This window comes from Urocitellus parryii, chromosome 11 (genome assembly GCF_045843805.1).
Source record: "Urocitellus parryii isolate mUroPar1 chromosome 11, mUroPar1.hap1, whole genome shotgun sequence".
Taxonomy (NCBI): Eukaryota; Metazoa; Chordata; class Mammalia; order Rodentia; family Sciuridae; genus Urocitellus; species Urocitellus parryii.
The window spans coordinates 112,547,676-112,569,068 of NC_135541.1; the positions used below are offsets into that span (position 1 = coordinate 112,547,676).

Consider the following 21,393-nt stretch of genomic DNA (forward strand, 5'->3'; position numbering starts at 1 on the left):
TATTCTAGGCTCTTTCTATACTTTGATCCTAATTTTGACAGTGGTCTTGAGTCCTTGTTGGAGGAATCCTAATTCCGTGATGAATAATAAACTGGTTTTGTAGATATATGTAATGACAAATTAACACATTGCTTTTCCATGAATAATGTTGATCATAAAAAAAGAAAGATCTGAATAAAATTTAACAAATAAGATTTTTACACAGCAAACAAGCAGAAGAAAACATCCTGAACCTCATACATCATTTTGGAATTGCATTTTAAACATGCTTATAAGAATGGACAAAATCCAAAACCTGACAATATCAAGTGCTGGGAGAGAAAAGAATAGAAACTATCATGTATTCCCAGAGGGATACTGTGGAATACAATTTGTCTTGTCTTTTCAAAACAGAACATGTTGCCCATATAATCCAGCAATCACATTCCTGTGTGGTTAATTGAATGAAAAGCTATGTTCACAAGATAACTGGCATATAAAAGTATATAGCTTCTTCATTCTTAATCACCATGAACAAAAAGCAACCAAAATACCCTTCAGTAAGTAGTAAAATGTTATCAATTAAAATGCTAATGTAAATACAATGGAGTATTATAGGTAATAAAAACCAAATGAGCTAACAAACAAGAAAAGACATAAATACCAGTTGCTATTTTTGACAGCTTGTCCAAAATTATACATCTTTTTTTTTTAATTCAAACTGTGTGGCCTTGTTGAAAATACAAATCAATAAACAACAAAAATATTAGTGGTTGCTAGGTATTGAGGGGGAATTGAAGAGGGTGAAGGGATATAGAATAAGGACTTTGTGGGTGCTGAAACTATTCTGCATGATGCCATAATGGTGGACATTCAAGTTTGCTTTTCTCAATCCTCATGAAGCTGTATAAGTAGTGAAGAATGCTTTATCAACTTTGGAACATCATATTGGTTTGGTGATTTAACAAATTCACCACAGTGATATAGGATGTGAATTAAAGGAGACATGGGGTCTGGGGACAGGCATGTGGGAACTCAGAAATAGGCTCAATTTTTTTCTGTAAGACTCAAACTATCTTAAAAAGTAAAGTGTATTAATTAGAAGAAGCACAACATGAGCACATGAGCAGGAGTTTTTCGACCTCAGCCTTACCCTAAGGGGAGACCAGTTCTCACCCAGTGACACAGTTGCCTATATACTGAGAATTAACACCCCAGAACAGCCCTGTATTCTCTTCAACTTAGTTCTCTTTTTAATTCTGGTGGTATTTTTCTGCCAGAAGTTCAACAAATCTATTCTTACAAGCCTCACTTTTATTATAAAGATCAGTGGAAAAATACTTTAGGGAAGAAAACAGAACCTTAACTCCTTGGGACGCTCACATTCCCTCCCATCCCTACAGCAAGTATTGCACTCTTTGTTGCCTAACTAGTTATTTCTTAATATGTATATATTAAAACATTGATTTAATGCTATTTTATTCCACTCATACTTGAGGAGATAGTGGTCTGAGATGGAATGAGATCCTTCTCTTTTCCACCATGTTACTTATTAATTGAGAACACTTTACCTGCCATAGATTGGTGGGAATTCAGCAAGTGAGTTCACGTGAAGAGGCAAAGGATGCACATAATAGGACAAATTCAGTGAGGCTTATGTGAGCATTAAAGAGAGTTCTCAATGGGTGGAGCAGTAGACATATTGCAAGTCAAAGTTAAAAGGAAAGCCATTGTTTTTTTGTTTGTTTGTTTATTTTGGGGTTTTTTGTTGTTTGTTTGTTTTTTGTTTTGCAATTCTTAAGGAGGGAAGGAGCAAATTCTGTTTCAAAGACATCCAAAGTTCTCATGCCACCTGCTTAGGGCTAAGCTAGAATCTACACTAGCTGGAGGAATTACCTCCCAGCTTGGGTGAAACCATGCAGGTTTCATGAGGACTCATATGTTCAACAATGATAACAGATCCACTAAACATCCAAGCATGACTCAGGAGAGAGGTGCTGGAGGGGGCTAACATGGGAACAAGTTGAGGAACCTCAGTTATTGATTGAAGTTATAAATACCTCAATGAAGAGGAGACTTTCTCATTCAGAAAGCTGTTTTGAAGCAATTCCAATAGCCACAGAATTGCTTCCATCTTGATTTTCTTTCCTCCTCCCTTTTCATCTCCCACCCTCTTTACCTCTCATTATTCTTTCCTTTGCTGCACAAAATATTCCTATTCATTCTACCTACTTTATTCTCTCAACAAAGGCAATTATTTGTTCTGCTATCCCAAGGTTGAACCCAGTTGTGCTTAACAACTGAGCAACATTCCCAGCTCTCTTTATGTTTTATTTTCAGACAGGATCTCTCTCGGTTGATTAGGAACTTGCCAAGTTGCTGAGGCTAGCTTTGAACTTGTGATCCTCCTGCTTCAGTTTCCAAAGTCACTGGGGTTACTGACTTTAGTCACTTCGAGTAGTGCAGGGGCAGGGAGGGCGGCAGGAGGCTACCCTCGAGCTAGTTACCCTCTGGGGCCACGTGATTAGACAGGTCCTGCCCTCCCACTACCCCCAGCCAGGTGTTCCATTCCCGACCCCAGAACTGGAGGTGCCCCAGTCTCACGGGCTCGAGGCGCCAGAGGATCCGCCCTGGGACTCTTGGCGGCACGGGTCCGCCTGGTCCAAAAACGGCCGCTGCCGGTTTGCCCCAACCCGCTTTTCCTACGCTGGCTGACCGAGTGGCAGGATGAGGCGGCCAGCAGGGGGAGTCGCACGCGTTTCGTGTTTCAGAAGGCGCTGCGCTCCCTCAGGCGGTACCCTCTGCCCCTGCAAAGCGGGAGGGAAGCTAAGATACTCCAGCACTTCGGAGATGGGCTCTGTCTTATGCTAGATGAGCGGCTGCAGCAGCACCTAGCTTCAGGTGGTGATCGCCTCCGGCAGGAATGGGAAGATCCTCCGTTTCCCCCAGATAACCCAGCTTCTGGCTCATCATCTGGAGAGATGCGTCCAACCCAGAAAGGGTCACCTGCCCATGTCCAGGACTCTTCCATGCCAGTTCTTGCCCAGCCCCAAGCAGGAGGCTCAGGTGGCTACTGGCCAGCTCGGCACTCAGGAGCCAGAGCAGTTCTGCTGGAGCTCTACCAGGAACACCTGAATCCCGCAGGCCGCAGCTTCCTAACCAAGGAGGAACTGCTGCAGAGGTGTGCCCAGAAGGCCCTCAAGGTAGTCCCTGGGAATGCTCAATCCTGGCCAGCTCTCCGTTCCCTCCTGCATAGGAACCTGGTCCTCAGGACACACCAGCCAGCCAGGTACTCACTGACCCCAGAGGGCCTGGAGCTGGCCCAGAAGTTGGCTGAGTCAGAAAGCCTGAGCTTACTGAATGTGGGCACTGGACCCGAGAAGCCCTCTGGGGAGGAGTCAGTAGTGCCAGGAGAAGCCTCAGCTGAGCTTGGTGCCAGTGAAGAAGGGGTCCATCAGCCACTGCTGGAGCTGAGGCCTAGAGAGTACAGGGTGCTGTTGTGTGTGGACATCAGCGAGACCAGGGGGGCAGGACATAGGCAAGAGCTGCTCCGAGAGCTACAGCGGATGCATGTGGCCCATACAGTGCGCAAGCTGCACGTTGGGGACTTTGTGTGGGTGGCACAGGAGATCAGGCCCAGAGACCCAGCCAGACCTGGAGAGTTAGTCCTGGATCACATCGTGGAGCGCAAGCGCCTGGACGACCTGTGCAGTAGCATCATCGATGGCCGCTTCCGGGAGCAGAAGTTCCGACTAAAGCGCTGTGGTTTAGGGCATCGGGTGTACCTGGTGGAGGAGTATGGCTCAGTCCACAACCTTAGCCTTCCTGAGAGCACACTGCTGTAGGCTGTCACCAACACCCAGGTCATTGATGGCTTCTTTGTGAAGCTCACAGTAGACATTAAGGAGTCAGCTGCCTACCTTGCCCTTTTGACAAGGGTCCTGGAGAGACTCTACCAGGGACACACCCTACGCAGCCATCCCTGGGGAACCCCAGGGGACCCTGAGTCAAGGGCCAGGCCCTCCCCAAGCCCACTCTGCTCACTCCTCATCTTCAGTGACTTCAACACAGGAGCCATCAAGAACAAGGCCCAGTCTGTGCGTGAGGTGTTCGCCAGGCAGCTGATGCAGGTTCGTGGAATCAGTGGGGAGAAGGCAGCAGCCCTGGTGGACCGATACAGCACCCCTGCCAGCCTCCTGGCTGCCTATGATGCCTGTGCCACCCCCAAGGAGCAGGAGATGCTGCTGAGCACCATCAAGTGTGGGCGTCTGCAGAGGAATCTGGGACCTGTTCTGAGCAGGACTTTATCTCAGCTCTACTGCACTTACAGCCTCTTGACTTGAACTGCAGCCAGAGCCAGAAGCCATCTGGCTCCCCTCCCCCCAAAATAGCCAGCCTTTTAACCAGGACTTTTGGGGCTACAATAAAAATCTTGATGTGTTAAAAAAAAAAAAAGGTGTTTAGAAATCAAATTTTACTGAGAGGTAAATGTATTGATATTTAAGTGTCATTATTGTGACCTATTTTCAGCAGAAAGACCAGAGAAATATATCTTTCCACTTTATATTTATTCACATATAACACTGTGGTTTTCATACTTCAATCTTTTATGCCAGGCTCTACACATTTTGAAACATGGTAGTGGGCTAAGATCTGTTCCCTATGAAACATCCCAAAACCCAGGTTCACATGCTTTGAAAACTGAGAGCTATACACACAAAAAAATTCATCCAGATGAGGCTTGTTTACAGTTGCCTGAGAATAAATGTACTATTCTTTTCCTTTGAGTACACCTTCTATAACAGATGCTAGACAGGTACTGTCAGACTTCAGATGCAGCACCATGATTACCAGTTACTGAGAGATGAGCTAGAGCTATCTGTCCTATACAACTTCATCTTGGAAGCCTCCCCTCAAACTCCCAGATAAGAGGCGCTAGAGGAGGCTCCTAGGTAGGCCCTGGAGGAAGGAATTTTGAAGTCTTTTACTCCATCATATCCAAGATAGAGTTATTTATTTCTAATGTGCTACAGAGCTTTTAAAATTTAATAGAATAAGTATTTGCATGGAACATAAATGATTTTTATTTTATTTTATTATCAGAATTTATAAGATTACAAGTGTTATTATCTTACCTAAGTGATTTGAAAGTATAAAGACTCATGAGGAATAATAATTCAAACGTGTAATTTCTTCCTGTACATAAATTTGTAGTACTGAAAGTGTTTCACATTCTCATTTGGCAATTCATTATCTCAAGAATGTGTGGTTCCCAAATATCTAAATCCAGACCTTGGTGGCAGAATGACTTAAGCCTGGGAAACAGGAACAGTTTCCCTGAAGGATACTCAATGGCTGGGTGGCTATTCCTGAATACTCATGTGTCTTTCAGCACCTACTATGTTTTAAAAGGTGTCTGAGATAGTGAATATTGTACAATGATCCAAAGAGTAGCCACAAGTCTGAGATGACTTCCAGTTGTTCTAAATCTTACTTATGGTGGACAGCCCCTTTTCATCCTTGATCATGGATGTGCCAACAGCAGTGTTATAGGTTTAAACATGACAGGTCCTTCTACTAAAGCCTGAATTATAAATTTTTCTTTAAATCAAATGCTTCATTGCATTTACAGAATGTGTGCAGAAACTATTTTCTTCAGTTATCTACTCAGAGGCAGATGAACCAATGAGCCCTTTGGTTAAAGTCCCACTTTGTTGTTATGTATAAAAATATCCCCAGATTCCACACTTGGGTTTTTAGCTTGTTCCACCTAGTATTTATGTCAGTGATCCTTGTGATTTTTCATCTCCTAAACCTGTGGTTCTCTCTGCTATTTTCCTACTTTACAAAACACACAAATGCCCTGGAGTGGTAATTAACTCAGCACTTTCTATGCCCCCAAAAGTTATGTCATTTCTCATAGGATTCTGCTTCTCATCCAACACTGAACTGTTGTATCAAAACACTGAGCTGACACTCAACTGAAAGATCAATGTCTCATGCTCTTCATTCTGCTAATAGAGTCTTTGAAGCTTCCACACAGATGCTCTGGGTTTTCCCTGGCCTTAGAAAACTGTCTCTGAATATCTTTCTAAGGCTTTTTCTGCTTTCCTGAGCATTTTTCCAAGGATATGGGCTCTTAATAACTCTTCCTTCCACTAGAAATATGTTTGGCCAAAATCAGAGAGTTAAATCATAAAAATCATTTATATATCAGTCCTTATTTTTCATGTATAGATGTTTCAAGGAGTTAAAATTAGTTTTACAGTATTCTAAATAAAAAAAAAATTAGGGCACATGTTATGGAGATTAAGAAAAATGCCAGAGTTGTAATTAGTTCCCTGTTATTCAGTGTGATTTTCACCACATAGATACAGAACTGTGACTTCATATGAAATATTAACTAAAGGAGACCCTGAACATATAAGTTCTGACCTCTGAGCAGCCGTGTGAGAAAAACTAAAAACATAAAGTAATTGATTTTATACTACCAATAATGGAGAAGAAGGCCATACCATCTGTCTGTCTGTTTCCCTGGAATGTGTTGAAAACATCTGAGGCTGCGTTCTGAGGCCAATAGAATATTAGATTAAAAAAGGAAAAAGAAAATCTATAATAGTGTTGAGAGCCACAGCCAGTGGGAATGGCACCTAGCATTTTGCCAGAAGGAGTGGTTGAGAGGTGACGCCAGAGAGTCATTAAAATGATGATAACTAAGTTAAGCTGTGTATAATTGCTGTGACTGGATGAAGCTGAATTGAAACAGGCAGTGTATTCAGTTGTATATAGACCCCTGCTGTCTGGCAATAGGGCGGCTCCTGCTGCCTCGGGAGACTGCTACTTTTGAGGGCGACCGCTACTTTTGAGTTCTGTGGAGTTCCCTGTTGAGTTCCCCTTGAGTTCTCTCAGAGCTCGGGAGAGGGCGGAGAGAGTTCCTTGGGATTCTGCGTGAAGTGCCAGTGAGATTTCGGCAATAAAGGAGTTCCTGTTTGAACCTACAAGTGTCTCGTGGTGGCTCGGTTATTTTGTGCCCAGCCAGACTGCGGCAAATAGTACTAACATGTGAGGATCCAGTTTGACAAAGTACCTCAATATTAGCCAAGGCATTTTTTTTCTCTAAGTTAGAACATCTTTAATATACTATATAAATTGTCCCAAGACAAATGTAGGAACTAATAAATAATAAACAAATAATTAACAATTCTATAGTGTTTCATACGTGTCAAGCATTTTTTCAAAGGTTTTATGTTTACTTGTCAATTCCAAAATGCTATGAGACTAGTACTAATCATATTCCCTTTAACATATAACTTTAAGTGAGAAGAACATTAGTTAAATGAATTGACAATGATCACCTAAGTAGTAATGGGTAGGACCTTATAAAACAAAAGCAACCATGGAGGAGGATATATACCACAAAGTCTCCATGATTCTGTACTTCCACAAATAAACTATGAAAACTGGGTCTTTGGGGATGTTTGACCTAGAAGATAATTATTTCCAGCTGCCAAAATAAATACCAGCTATCTTGCTGACCAACATTTATATAAGCAGCAATGTCTGGCATGCTGTAGATCCAAATAAAAAATAGCACAGTATCTGCACCCTTAAGAAGTCGAGAGGAAAGACAGAAAAAGGAAAGAAATAAATATAAAATCCCCATTAAATAAGGTAACTTATGATATAAAAGAAAGCAGAGACAGTACTGCAGGCTTATTAAGAAATGTGTGATATGGATCCCTCAGGGGAGATATGCAAAATCATTTCATTTGGTGGGTGTAGGCAATTGGCAGAGTGTTTTCCTAGAATGTGCAAAAGTTTAATCTTCCTCACTTCCAAAACATAAAATAAGATTAAAAAAATTATAAATTCATGATTTGAAATAATGAGTGATGCTGAATGAATTTTTTTAAATCATCTATTTAATTACACACTTACTAGAGTACTGGCATGGCACCCAGGGCTTCATGCATGATGTCCAGCATTCAACACAGAGTTTCACTCCCAGCCCTCAACTGACATTGAAATGAGAAATCAAGGAATATTATTACATAGAATTATTTTGATAAAAGGATTATGATAGGTTGAAAATTGTGAGACAAAGATTAGATGCATGTCAATTAAAATGCTTCTGCTGTCAAACATTGGTTGTTCTCTTTCCAGAATCATTACTTACTTCAACTCCCCAGGATGATGAATGAACATTTCAGATATATTACCTTTTTTTATCCCCAGTCTGGCATTGGGATCTCAGCAAACATCTTTTTGCTTTGCTTCCACATCTATCCACTGCTATCCTTGTGGGTCTTAAGCCCAGGTTTACTAACCTCCATCAGTTATATCCTGGCAAACTGTATACAAAACCATATTACAAATAGAGTGCACCATGATCAAGTGGGGTTTATCTGAGGGATGAAAGGTTGGTTCAATATACTAAAATCAATAAATGAGGTACACCACATAAACAGACATAAAGACAAGAATCATTATCTCAATAGATGCAGGAAACCAAGTGACAAAATACAGCAACTCTTTATGTTCAAAATACTAAAAAAACTGAGGATAATAAAAACATATCTCAACATTTTAAAAGCTATCTATGCTAAGCCAAAGAAATGTAGAAAAATAGAAAGCATTGCCTCCCCTGGAACAAGACAGGAATGCCCTCTTTCACCATTTTTATTCAACAAACCATTGAAACTCTAGTCAGAACAGTCACATATACAAAAGAAATTAAGGCAATACAAATAGTAAAAGAAGAACTCAAAATATGACTAGTTGCCAGCTACAAAATTATACATTTAGAAGATCCCCCCAAAAAATACTAGAAAACTTCTAGAACTAATAAATGAATTTAGCAATGTAGCAATACAGATTTAACACCTATAAATCAAATGTTTTTCTATATGTAAGCTATGAATCTATTGCAAGATAAAATTTAAAAATTACCCCATTCATGTTAGCCTCAAAAATATTTGAGAAATCAGTTTAGTAAAATAGGCGAAAGGCCTCAACAATGAAAATTAAAGGAAGAAATCAAAGAGGACCTTAGAATATAGAAAGGTCTGTCATGCTCTTGGATAGGAAGAATTAATATAGTAAAAATTGCCATACTACCAAAACTGTTATACAAATTTATTGCAATGCATATTAAAAGTCCAATGACATTTTTTATAAAACTTGGAAAAGAAATCATGAAATTCATTTGGAAAAATAAGAGAGCCATAAAAGCCAAAGCAATCCTTATCAAGAATAATGAAGCAGAATGCATAGCAATACCAAAAATTAAACTATATTAAAGAGCAATAGTAACAAAAATGGCATGATATTGACACCAAAAAGACTTGTATTTGAAGGGTATAAAGTACATGACCCAGAGAAAAACCCACATAAATATGGCTGTCTTATTTTAGACAAATGTGCCAAAAACATACATTGGAGAAAATATAGTTTTTTCAAAAAATGGTGCTGGGAAGACTGGAAATCCATATGCAGAAAAATGAAATTATACCTTTATCTCACTCTGTACAAAAATAAACTCAAAGTGGACCTGAGACTTAGGCATTAGAAAAGAGACCATGTAATTAATAGAAGTAAAAGTAGGACCAAATCCTCATCATGTTGCCTTAGGACCTACTTTCCTTAAGAAGGCTCCTTAAGCACACAAAATAAAATCAATAAAGGCAATAGTATAAAACTAAAAACTTCATGTCAGCAAAGAAAAAAATCAATAATGTGAACAGACAGCCTACAGAATGGGCAATAATCTTTACCCCATGCATCTCAGATAGAGCACTAATTTTCAGGATATATAAAGAACTAAAAAATCAAAAATCAAATAAATGATTAATAAATGGGCTAAAGAATTGAACAGATATTTTATAGATGTGTCTTCACAAATATTTAAAAAAATGTTCATCATCTCTAGCAATTATAGAAATGAGAATAATACTACTCTTAAGATTTTATCTCATTCCAGTCAGAATGGCAATTTTCAAGAATACAAGCAATAATAAGTTTTGGCAAGGATGTAGAGAAAAATGCACATGCATACATTGCTGTTGGGACTGCAAATTGGTGCAACCATTCAGGAAAGCAGTATAAAGATTCCTAAAAACAAAACAAAACAAAACAAAACAACCTTGGAATGGAACCACTATTTGACCCAGCTATCAAATTCCTTCATTTGTACACAAAGGACCTAAAATCAGCATATTATGGTGATGAAGCCATATCAATTTCTATAGCAACTCAATTCACAATAGTTAAACTATGGAACCAGTCTAGATGCCCTTTACCAGATGAGTTGATAAAGAAAATGTGGCTTATATACCTAAGGGAATATTACTCCACCTTTACAAATAATGAAATTATTGCATTTGCTGGTAAATGGATGAAACTGGAGGACAAAATGCTAAATAAAATAAGCCATTCCCAAAACACCAAAGGCCAAATGTTTTCTCTGATAAATGTATGATGATTCATAATGGGAGGAGTAGGGAAGAATGAAGAACTTTGGATTGTGCAGAGGCAAGTTAGAGGAAAGATGGGGCTGAGGAGATGGGAAGCTCAGTAGAATGAGACAGACCTTATTATCCTTTGTACATATATGTTTATATTACTGGTGTGATTCTGCAACATGAGCAGCCAGAGGAAAGAGAAGTTGTGTTCCATTTGTGTACAATTTGTCAAAATGCATTCTACTGTCATCTATAACTAAATACAATGAATTTTAAATAAATTAAATGGTTAAAAGTATATAAAAAATCAAATTTTCCTCTTATGTGGCTTTGGATAAATTATGTTTTGGCATTTTTTGTAACTGTCTTAAGCAATTTTTAAACTTCCCTAGGCCCATTCATGTGGAAGTTTAGCCTATAGTGGTTCAGTGTTCATTGAATATATTTGCAATTGGTTTATTTTAATTTTCTAGTAATCTAGAAATAACTATTTTTTCATTTGTTATCATACCTGTATTGCCCCTTCATGTATTCACAAAGAACTATCTTCTGATTGCAACATCTAGATCATAACTAGGTCTGCTAGTAATAATTGTACATCCTTTTCCCTTCAGGTCACAGGGCTTTGTTTGGTCTCTAATTCTTTATATAACTTCATATAAAGTACACAGGAGACTGTTTCTAATTTTGCATCATTATCTTAGAGAAAATACCGGGCTCCCATGTAGCTCCATTAGTGAGGAAGGGGACTGATCATTCAGATTCTTTGAGCAAACTCCTAGGTTGTGCTCTGCCTCAGCTCTGCTATGTTCAATCTGCCTGTTATCGCCTCAACCTGTGACCTCAGCTCTATGTCTGCATTTTTTATTATCCATTTTTTAGATTGATTTTATATTTTACTCACAGCTCAAAACAAAGAAATACAAGTTTTGAAATGACTGTGTACAGAACTGACTCTACTTAGAAACCAGGTGCTCTATATAAGAACAAAGTGGGGAAGTGGGATCCATTAGACACTGTATCAAGGTGACGCTCAGAGCCACTGGAAAATCATAGATGGTGCCATGAATACCTCATGAAAATAAAGAGATCATAAACTGTGGAAGGGATTAGGACTAATTTAATCTTAGGATCAAAATGAAAGTAACTGGAATTGTCAACCTGATTAGGACATGATCTCAATCAAGATCCCTCTCCAGATGCATCCAAGGAACTTAGAAAAAACTTTGGAGCTCAGCTCTCCCAGGATTGCTGTTATCCACCAGAGAAGAAAGTAAAATTAAGAAACAGGGGACATGTTCCACTGGGGAAACCACAGTTGTGTGTTCTGCAGTGGAATCTATTCATCTTTCTACAGATATTAAAATGACAGGCCTGCAGAGGGAGGATTTAAAAACATCTTCTTCTTAACACTTACAACTCTTTGGTTCTTCTCAGCTATATGGAGTCCTCCCCTGAGTCAGCCATCTGAGTAAGTGCCTCTATTTTTTTCTAAATGTTGATGGACCTTTATTTTTTTTATTCATTTATTTATATGCAGTGCTGAGAATTGAATCCAGTGCCTCACACATGCTAGGCGAGTACCCTACCACTGAACCACAATCCCAGCCCCAGTACCTCTGTTTTCTCAGATGCAGAATTAGTGTTTCAATGGTCATAGAAAGACTGTGTAAGAAAGGAATTTGAGCCTATTAGTGAGGTTTCCAGAAGCTGCAGAAGAGATATCAGCTCCAACACTCCAACACAGCAAGGAGGAATGTGTTCTGTTTGGTGTAATGAGGATATTTTCTTCTAAGAATGATTGTTTGTTTAATTTAGATCCTCCTGAAGTTAGTCTATTTTTCAGAGGGACTATCAATTAATCTTAGTTTTTTATTTATTTTTGATTTAATGACTTCCAGTGAAAAAACTTACATATGGTTTCAATTTTAGAGACTTTATACTAATCACTTATTAGTGTATATATATTATCAAAAAAGACATGTTTTAATTGAACATTCTTATTACTTATAATTTTGCTTCTATCATCTTGATAAATCAAATAGATCTCTCATTGATATAAGTGACTTTCATAGTTTGAAGAACTAAGTTTTGAAACCTTTATAAGAAAATGAGGGCCTATGTTTAGGATCAAATTTCATTGAGGGAAAACTCACACTAGTATAAAATATCTACTTGAATTTTCTTATGAAGTTTTGCATTCAATGCAATTTAACAAATTAAAATTTTCCTGATCCTGTATTCTATCAGTTAGGAAATGCCACATGAGAGGACTATGATAACAAGAATTTGAAGTTCATTAAACATTTAAAAAATCAAATGAATATGCTGGTAGTTTCCCTTTCCTGGCTCCAAAACACCCAGGAATATAATTCACAATAGTTTGGAAAGAATATATATATATATGTGTCTATGTGTCTGTGTGTATATGTATGTATGTGTGTGTGTTTGTGTGTGTGTGTGTGTGTGTGTGTATATATATATACATATATATATATATATATATATATATTTCAATTTCTGCACTATTGAAAATGTTTGAATTTGATTTTGTTTAGAGGAACTTTTAGGTCACTTAAATCCCATCCTACTCTGGTAGCAGTACCTAAATTTCAGATTTTTTTCCTAAACTCAATTTTTTATGTTTTTAGCATGGATAGAAAAATGTGAATCTATCTCATTTTCTTGTCACTAAGGCACAAAGATCAAGAAGAGAAAGGAAAGCCAAAGCTTTTGATCTGGAAAGCAGGATTGAAAACTCCCATCACCACATCAATCAGGGAGAAGGACTCTTCTGCAGGACTTCTGATTTTTTTTCCAGTAATGTTACCTTAGGATCTGTGAAGAAGCACCTCTGGGGCTTCCTGTTTATTTACTTTAAAAATACACTTTGTCTTATAGTGGCTTTTATCTGCAGAAATTTTAAATATTGGCAATATAAATATCATAGCTGTAAGTGTGAATCCTGAGTTTTAGAACCCCGACAATTTTCAAAAGCAACTGATAATTCTCACCTCTATTTCTCACAAATAGCTGCAAATCATTTGGCAACATATTGCACAGCCTTTTTCTAATCATATTGCTGGCGTTTGTGAACTTTACAACAGATGTGCCCATAGGACTAACATCTGTTGGGTGATGGTTTTTGCATTCCCTGAGATGCCTATCATCTCGCCCTAGTGCTTTTCATAGATTTCCTGTACAAGTAGTGCCACAATATAGAAAGTTCTGCCTACATTTACCTCAGTCCCAAACCCACTTGCTTGAAGTAAAACTAATCTCACCTGCCTCATCCCTTTTGCCCAATTTTACCTTAAGTGAATAGTAGATGTGGATGGGGGAGGATTAGCAACATTGGTGAAGCTGTGCTCTGTGGTAATGATGATCCAAAGCATGTGGGTCTGCACATGCATAGCTAAGTGCTGAGTAAATAAAAGGATTCTTTTGTCATCTCATCCCTAAGAGAGAGGCAGGAAGATGCTCACACTGCAGATGAGAGAACAGATATGTGCTCCCTTCACTCCTTCACCCTGGAATCTGCACACCCAGAAGGTCCCAAGAGCCCCAAAGTTGCAGTGGAATCTGCAGAGGGTCATCCTCCTCCTTTAATTCTTCTACTTCTGTCCTGATCTTTAGATCATGTCCATTGGCTGAGGAGTTCTCACTAGTTTGGGGGTAGATGTATGATGATGCATGTATCATAAGCCACCCATGATTTTGTTGATTGCAGGTTTGCACACTCTCTAACATGACAGCTTTCTTGATCTAGATAGTAAAGAAAATCTTAACCATGAGGGCCCCCCAGTCTTCAATATCACCTCTAACAAATGAAAGTTCTGAGGTTTTTAGACATTTCTTTTTTCCATGTGTGATCTCTTTTTCTCATCTACTCATTTAGCCTTTCCTTTCTCTTACCAGATGTGGATTCTACAAATGTGACCTATTTCAGAAATTCATGTTAGATTCACTGTGATTTGCATGTACTTACATACAGGATATCAAGACAGGGCATTCTGATTTCTCCAGTGCATAAAGCACAATATTAACACCTGTTAAAAGAGGGTATCCAGTTACCACGCTGTCAGCATCACTCCTAAAACCATTATTTGAGGACTGTTTTTCATATAACCCCACTGATGTCAGAAAGATTATGCTGTGTCCCGTGATCTCCTAGACTGCGCTGTTCCAGGGATGAGTGTGGTGAATCACAGGAGGAAAGTTGTGCTGAAGGATTTCTATTAGCTTCTCCCTAAGAATGGTCCCCATTCCTTAGGATGCTTTCTAACAACAATGGTAAGTCAGCATGGACATCACTATAGAACTTTTGTTACAATACCACTATGATATATTTATATAATTTTAATCATACATATATTTCATATGCATTTAAGAATATGATTTTGGTTCAAAACTGGAGATATCAGGATAATTAGAAAAGTATTTTTCTGGGGTTTCTCTGGGAACTACATGGAGATAGAATAGTTGTGCTTAGGATCACATCAAATTGAGTCCCTTTCTTTCATGCATATATTAGGAAACAGTCTAAATTTTTCCTGTTACTAATACAGAAATTCACTTTCAGAAAACAATTTTTCACTGGTTTAAAGGCAATGAACCAAAAAAAATCCATACATTCTGGAGTGTTATTGTAAATTCATGGCTCTGTTCACACCTGGTTTTAATTAATGCTGTTCGCAGGCCTGCAGATTCCTCAGTCACACTGAACTTAATGTCATCCAATGGCTTTAGACACAGGTGATTCCAAAGCTTTAATCAATCAGTATTTTAATGCTTGTTTTTATAAGGCTCAAATGTTTAAAATGAATTAAAGCAGATCCTGTATGTCACAGAAATGATATTATAGAAAGGAATTTTGTTTTTATAATACAATTTTTTTCCTATTGAGGGAAGAAATTTCAAGACATTTTTTTTTGTTACTAGAGATTGTACCCAGGATTAGGGTTAATAACTCAGCAACATACCCAATCCTTTCTACTTTTTATTTTGAATTAGACTCTCACTAAGTGACTTGGGGCCCTGGTAATTTATTGAGGCTGATTTTTAATTTGGTATCCTCCTGTCTCAGACTCCTGTGAGTGGCCTAAAACAATTTTTAAAAGTTATTTAAATGTGAATCTATTTGTACATATAGTATAAAATACCCATAAATATTTGATTTGTGTAAAATAATTGATGAGAATAGGCATATGACATTTACATGTATGCTGATGTTACAAAATAAGAGAACCCAGTACTAGTGATCAAATATAATCCATAAAAGCTTGGATACATATGGATATTTGATGTATATCTTTCTAATATTTTTATCCTGGAATTATAATCGAAAACAACTGCAAAACATTAAATAAGTGAATGGATCAAATTTTGTCAATTTTCCAGATCATTTCTTGGGGAAAAATTGTCCTTTGCTCGTGGTGGTAGACAGTTTTCATTTTCCACAAATATTGCACATTGGTACTCATACATTGAACCTGAAAATTTCATCATACAGAAACTTAGAAAAGTGTCCTATATCTCTTATTAGATATAGAATGAGATAGATGATGGACAAGGAATGCCAAAAAAAGTTAAGAGTGAACAGTAACTCAGGATTTAAAGTACAATAGGGTGGTTGCCATCAATGATAATTACTTATAAAATTCAAAATAACCAGAAAAGAGTTTACAGGTTTCCAACATAAAAATGAGAACGTCAAAAAAAAAATGGAAATTGACCTGATTTGATCATAACACAATGTTTACACATGTTGGATTATAATTCTGGATCCCAGATCCAAGTAAATTATTAGATTCCAATTAAAATAAACAAAAATCAACATTTAATGTTTTAACCAAATATCTACATAAACTCAAGTTTTTACATGGTATTCCATATTCATGAGTAATTAGCTTTTTTTAGTTTCTTTTTGTATCTTTTTTCCTATTTATTTGTTTATTTTTTTATTATTTATTTTGGTACTGGGTATTGAACTCAGGGAAACTCAAATACTGAATCACACCTCCAGCCTTATTTTGTATTTTATTTAGAGAAAGGATCACACTCAGTTACTTAGCACCTCACTTTTCTTCTAAGGCTGGCTTTGAACTTGCAATTCTCCTCTTTCAGCCTCCAGAGTCACTGGGATTAGAGTCTTGCACCACTGCACCCAGCCTTAGTATCTTGACTGATAGATTTACATGTTATAAACAGCCATGAAACGATTTATCCTTACATGCAGGATTTTCTGATGTCATTTATTTTTAATATATGGCTGGAAATGATTTAAAAGACATACTTACTATTTCAGGCACTTGAATTAAAGCACAACATGTCTGTATAGGAAATATCACATTAGTAGTTTAACATCAATTTTTCTATATCAAATTTATTTTTGGGCCTCTGAACTGAAAAGTTGCTTGCTTCCTGGAAGGGATAGTAAGAATCTTTTGAAGACTCATCTTTCAGGCATGAGTAAAATTATTTTTTAATAAATATCTTACAATTGAACTGAGTATGTATTTTTATCCATGACATTATTTATGACCCTGATTTCAGATGACTGAGTAGAAAACATTAGAATATGTTCTTACTAGTATTTGAAAGTGGACTTGGATCACTTAGGATAGCTATTCTGGTGATGATAATAACATGCATATACGATAGATGGCTACAATGTGGATTCAAACACAGTCCTAAAATACCACCAAAAATCTTAGTTCAGATAGTGATAACATGCTCCAAAATTATAAAACATTTTGAGGCAGCAACAGAAGTAGTTATTAGAATAACTTAATTAAGTTTTCCATGTAACATGCATGAGAAACTGCAGAATTAAAAAATACTGGCCAATATTTTGCAAGGTCATTATATGTCAGAAACACTTCATATTTGGAACTTCATCTTCTGCACAAATAACAGCTCTAGAATTAAGGTAATATTACTCCCAAATTTTGTAGATGAGATGATCAGTGTTTAGTATCAAAGACTGCTTAAGATTATACTTGAAAGTAATGGAAGATCTCAGGTGAAAATTCAAACCATGTGTTAGAGTATGTAATTCTTAATATTGACTCACTTGATATATTGAAGATATTAGGTCTGGTAATAAGCCAAAATAAAGATGGCACTGAAATAATATACCCATGTATAAAAACAAAAAATTGTAGAACTTTCAAGGTGTACTTAAAGCTTAACTAAGAAGAGAAAGATAAAAACCAAGTCAGGATCTATACCAGAAAACCTCAAGATGAGATTATAATCTAAAATTATTTTCAATAGCACATGGTAATTCTGAATGGATAAAAAAGTTGATACACAGTTGGAGCCACACTATTGTTGCATAATTCAGGAAAGAGTATAGGAGAGACTTGAGTGCTGAAGTGAGAAAGGTGTGTTGGGGTGAATCCACACATTTTCTGATGGTAATAGAACAGGGTGAGATTCAAGGGGTGATAGTGTTTGGAATTAAGACTTTTTCTTCATTTTCTCCTTAGATATATACTACATGATTCTTTCCCCAAAAGATGGATAAGAACTACCAACTATATAATTATGTTGGTATAAGAAGTGCATTTTTCTCTGAAGTTGGCCTTGGGATCTCAGGCAACACCATTCTTCTTCTCTTCCACATCTTCACATTTCTTCTCCAGCACAGGCTTAAGCCTATCGACCTGATCATTGGTCTCTTGGCCCTAATCCACCTGGGGATGATGATTATTGTGGTGTACACAGCTACAAATATTTTTGTGTCTCAGGACTTTTGGGATGACATCAAATGTAAATCCATAATCTACTGGCACAGGTTTTTCAGGGGCTTTTCTATTTGTGCCACCTGCCTACTTAGTGTCCTCCAGGCCATCACCCTCAGCCCCAGAAGCTCCTGCTTGGCAAAGTTTAAACATAAATCCCCGCAGCAGACCCTGTGTTTTCTTGTTTTCTTGTGGGCCTCCTATATGTCCTTGAATACTCACTTCTCATTGTCTTCTACTGCCACTCCAAATGTGACCTCAAATGTCATTGTGTTTATTACTGAACCCTGCAAAATTGTACAAATGAGTTATTTCCTCAGGCATTTATTTTCTGTATTTGGTGTATTCCGGGATGTCTTTCTTATAGGACTTATGGCTCTCTCAAGTGGATACATGGTGGTTCTCTTGTGCAGGCATAAGAGGCACTTTCAGCACCTTCACAACACCAGCCTTTCTCTAAAAGCATCCCCTGTACAGAGGGCCACCTGGACCATCCTATTGCTTATGAGCTTCTTTGGGCTCATGTACTGTTTGGACAGCATCTTCTCCTCCTCAAGAACTATGTGGAGCAATGATCCTGTCTGTTATTATATCCATTTGATGGTGGCCAATGGCTATGCCACAACATGCCCTTGGCTGCTAATCTGTACTGAAAAACGAATTATTAACTTCTGGAAATCTTTCTTGGTGAAGATAGAATATATTTAAGTTTCCCTAATCTTTCAATACACTGGCTTTTGAACAATAAGTCACAGCATAGAATATATGCTCTCTGGATTAAGAGTCTATGGACATATGCATGTTGGGTTAAATCTCTTACTTTGAGACATGCAAATAACAAATATATTATAGAAATGTCAATGTTTTACCTTTTTGAAATAGCACAAGGGCCCAACTTACTTGCTTGGTGTAAGCAAGAAATTCTTATGAGTCTCACTGTCATGATCTGAGTTATCTATTATAAACACATTAAGAGTGTATATCACTTTTTAATAAGTGCTTAAATGAGCTGTATTCTTCCTAACAAAAATGTCAATAATTTGTGCCAAGAATTAATGCCTTTTCTATAAACTTTTATTTTACTGTCTGTTAAAAATAATTGAATGTAAGGACTCAAATTATCATATGTACACCAGAGCTCAGAGTAGCATTCTTAATGACAAACCCTGGTGGAAACATCAATGCCACAAATCATAGGAATGTATAAGTAAAACATGGCCTGGACATACTATGGAATATAATTTAGCCTGGAACAAAAAAAAAATGCCTGAGGTAGTAATTAGTGAACTTTGAAGACATTATTGCAAGTGACCTATCAGTCACAAATTATCCAATGCTGTAATATTTTAATGTAGAAAGTGGAACTGAGAGTGTAAACCTATATAGACAGAAAATAGAATGATAGTTACCATGGTCTGAGAAAGTGAGTCAGTGGGGTGTTCTAATTGGACAGCAACACAATAGTTTGAGAAGAAAAAGTGCTAGAGATGGATTATAAATGTTTTCACAACAATATGAATGTGCTTACTGAGTCTGACCTGCACTTTTAGAGAGCATCACAAAGTTCAATCACAAGAATGGGTCCCAAATTGAAATGGGTGGCACCTCAAATATGTATAATATGTCATACAACTTATTGCCATGAATATCTAAACCAACAAATAAAACAATGCTTTTGGAATAAAAAATGAAAGGATCAAAATGGTAAATTTTCTGTCATGTGCACTTTACCACAACAAAAGTTGCCCAATGACCTTTTTTATATTAAGGGAAATATACCCATTATAGAAGGACAGACACCACATGTTCTCATTCATTTGTAGGAAATAATAAGTAGCTCTAGTAGAACAGAATGGAATGATGGTCACCAGAAAAAGGGAGAGCAGAGAGAGGACAAGTGGAAAGAGTTCATGGAGGGGTATAAAAACAGAATGGAGAAATCACTTTGTGTCAATAACTTTGGCACAGTAGGGGGACTATTGGTTAAAACAACCTAAAATGTGCAACTTAAAATTAAATTGAAAAACTTAGAATTAAATTAAAATTCAAAAAAAGCTGAAGAGATTAAAATACTTATTACTATGGTCTGATTTTACAACTTATATACATGTACTGAGTTATCATAATGTACCCTGAAAATTTCATATATAAAAATATACCTTTAAAGAGAGTTTCTATTCCATATAGTTCTTGAAATTCTAGACAGAGAAATTAGAGAGACAGAAGAAATTAAAGAAATACAAATAGGAAAAGAAGAACTCAAACTACCATTACTTACCAATAACAAGATTCTATACTAAGAGGATCCAAACAAATACACCAGAAAATTTCTAGACTTAATAAATAAATTCAGCAAGTAGCAGAATATAAAATGAATACCCATTAACCAAGTGCATATCTACACATCAGTGATGAATCCTCCGAAAGAGAAATTAGGAAAAGTATCCCATTCACAAGAGCCTCAAAAAAAAAAAAAAAAGTATCCCATGCTCTTGGATAAGCTAAATCAAAATTGTCAAAATCCCCATACAACCCAAAGTGCTATACAGATTCCATGTAATTCCAATTAAAATCCAAACATTATTTCTTATAAAAATACAAAAAGCAATCATGAAATTCATTTGGAAAAGTTAGAGACCCAGAATAGACAAAGCAATTCTTAGAAAGAAGAGTGAAACAAGGGGCATCACAATACATAACTTAATCTATACTGCAAAGGTATAGTAACAAAAAAAGCATGGTATTTTCACCAAAATATACATGTGGATCAATGGCACAGAATAGAAGACAGAGAGACAAACTTAGATAAATACAGGTATCTCATATTTGACAAAGTGACAAAGAACATACATTGGCAAAAAGATAGCCTCTTCAACAAATGTGTTGGGAAAATGGAAATCCATAGGAGCAAAATAAAATTAAATGCCTATCTCTCATCATGTACAATGCATAACAAAGTTTATCAATGACCTAGTAAATAGACCAGTGACCCTACACATAATAGGAAAAAAAGTAGTCCCAAATCATTTTCATGTCAAATTAGGCTTGACTTTCTTAACAAGACTCCTAAAGAGCAATAAATAACGTTAAGAATCAATAAATAGGATGGATTTAAACTATAAAGTTTCCTCTCAGAAAAAGAAAAAAAAATAAATAAGGTGAAGAGACAGCTTACATTTTGGGAGCAAATTTTTGCCACAGGCATG

At 37.0% G+C, this 21,393-nt stretch overlaps 1 protein-coding gene and 1 pseudogene across 1 annotated transcript; both read left to right on the forward strand.

The window, feature by feature from the left end:
- Positions 1 to 509: 509 nt before the first annotated feature.
- LOC144249371 (structure-specific endonuclease subunit MUS81 pseudogene) lies at positions 510 to 4,355 on the forward strand (annotated as a pseudogene).
- Positions 4,356 to 17,962: 13,607 nt separating this feature from the next.
- Positions 17,963 to 18,895, forward strand: LOC144249372 (vomeronasal type-1 receptor 90-like). Its single transcript, XM_077791600.1, has one exon. The coding sequence runs from the start codon at positions 17,963 to 17,965 to the stop codon at positions 18,893 to 18,895; it is 933 nt and encodes a 310-aa protein (XP_077647726.1).
- The last annotated feature ends 2,498 nt before the right edge of the window (positions 18,896 to 21,393 follow it).